This window comes from Myotis lucifugus, unplaced genomic scaffold, assembly GCF_000147115.1.
Source record: "Myotis lucifugus unplaced genomic scaffold, Myoluc2.0 scaffold_1118, whole genome shotgun sequence".
NCBI lineage: Eukaryota > Metazoa > Chordata > Mammalia > Chiroptera > Vespertilionidae > Myotis > Myotis lucifugus.
Genome location: NW_005872166.1, coordinates 11,437 through 12,683, shown reverse-complemented (window position 1 = coordinate 12,683; position 1,247 = coordinate 11,437). Strand labels below are relative to the sequence as shown.

The 1,247-nt window shown below is 64.6% G+C and overlaps 1 protein-coding gene across 1 annotated transcript in view; it reads left to right on the top strand.

Annotated features, from left to right (window-relative positions):
• Positions 1-577, top strand: part of RNF212 (ring finger protein 212) — a 20,114-nt gene extending 19,537 nt beyond the window's left edge. Inside the window, exon 12 of the mRNA XM_023748072.1 lies at positions 365-577. Within this exon, the coding sequence (XP_023603840.1) occupies positions 365-577 (213 nt within the window). The remainder of the gene's footprint in view (positions 1-364) is intronic.
• The last annotated feature ends 670 nt before the right edge of the window (positions 578-1,247 follow it).

Sequence of the window (1,247 nt, the reverse complement as noted above, 5' to 3'; positions counted from 1 at the left end):
GTAACAGCGTGACACTGTTCCCGGTGACTGACTCCCCGTAACAGCGTGACACTGTTCCCGGTGACTGACTCCCCGTAACAGCGTGACACTGTTCCCGGTGACTGACTCCCCGTAACAACGTGACACTGTTCCCGGTGACTGACTCCCCGTAACAGCGTGACACTGTTCCCGGTGACTGACTCCCCGTAACAGCGTGACACTGTTCCCGGTGACTGACTCCCCGTAACAACGTGACACTGTTCCCGGTGACTGACTCCCCGTAACAGCGTGACACTGTTCCCGGTGACTGACTCCCGTAACAACGTGACACTGTTCCCGGTGACTGACTCCCCGTAACAACGTGACACTGTTCCCGACCGGGCAGGTGGGACTGATGCTCAAGCTCGGCTGGGGCCAGCGTGCTCCCCTCGCCCACCAGCCGGGCCACATGGGGATGAAAGAGGCTTGTGGGTTCATTGTAATCCTCTACGTCATCATCAGCTCTGCGTGGTGTGCGCTGCGTCACCTGGACCCGCGCCTCACCGACGGCTGTCCCGTCAGCGAGTGCACAGTGCGGGGGACGCCCGCCGCCCAGTGACTTCAGGGGGCACGTGTTCCAAGTGGGTTCCAGTCCCAGGAACGTCCACGTGTTGTGAATGCCTGCTGGGAGGGTGATGGCCTCCCCATGGGCTCGGGGTTCACAGGGTGAGGGTGCCCGCCCAGCCCCACGCCAGCTGGGCTACCCTCGTCCTGCTCAGTGGCCGGTGCCAGGGCCACGGTGAGGGTGAGGGCCAAGGACAGTGGGCCTGGACAGGCAGGGCAGCCCCTCCGTGGCCATCTCAGACCTCAGTTCCTCCTCTGCAGCCTCCCACCACGTGTCCCCCACGAGAGCTGGGGCGGCGTCTGACACAGCTGTGTGTAGCTGCCGCCAGGGCCCCGCCTGGGCTCTGTCCTCCCTGCAGCCTCTGTGCAGCCGAGTCGGCGGGCTTCTGAGCTCAGCTCCACGGTTGCCCATCTCATCTGCCCGCCGGGCGAGGCCTCCCCAGACCACGGGAGGCCCTGGTCGCCACCGCGCCAGGCGCCAGCAGAGTGGGGCCTGGGCTGACAAGAATGTACCCCTGAGTTCCCCACGTGCCTTACGTTGTATCTCCCAGAACCGCCCGCCGTGTGAGGGGGGCTGGGGCACGAGATGCACCCCACTCTGGGGAAACGGGGCTCTCACCCACACCAGCCGCCTCAGCTCCTTCTCGATGCTGTTAACATGTGTT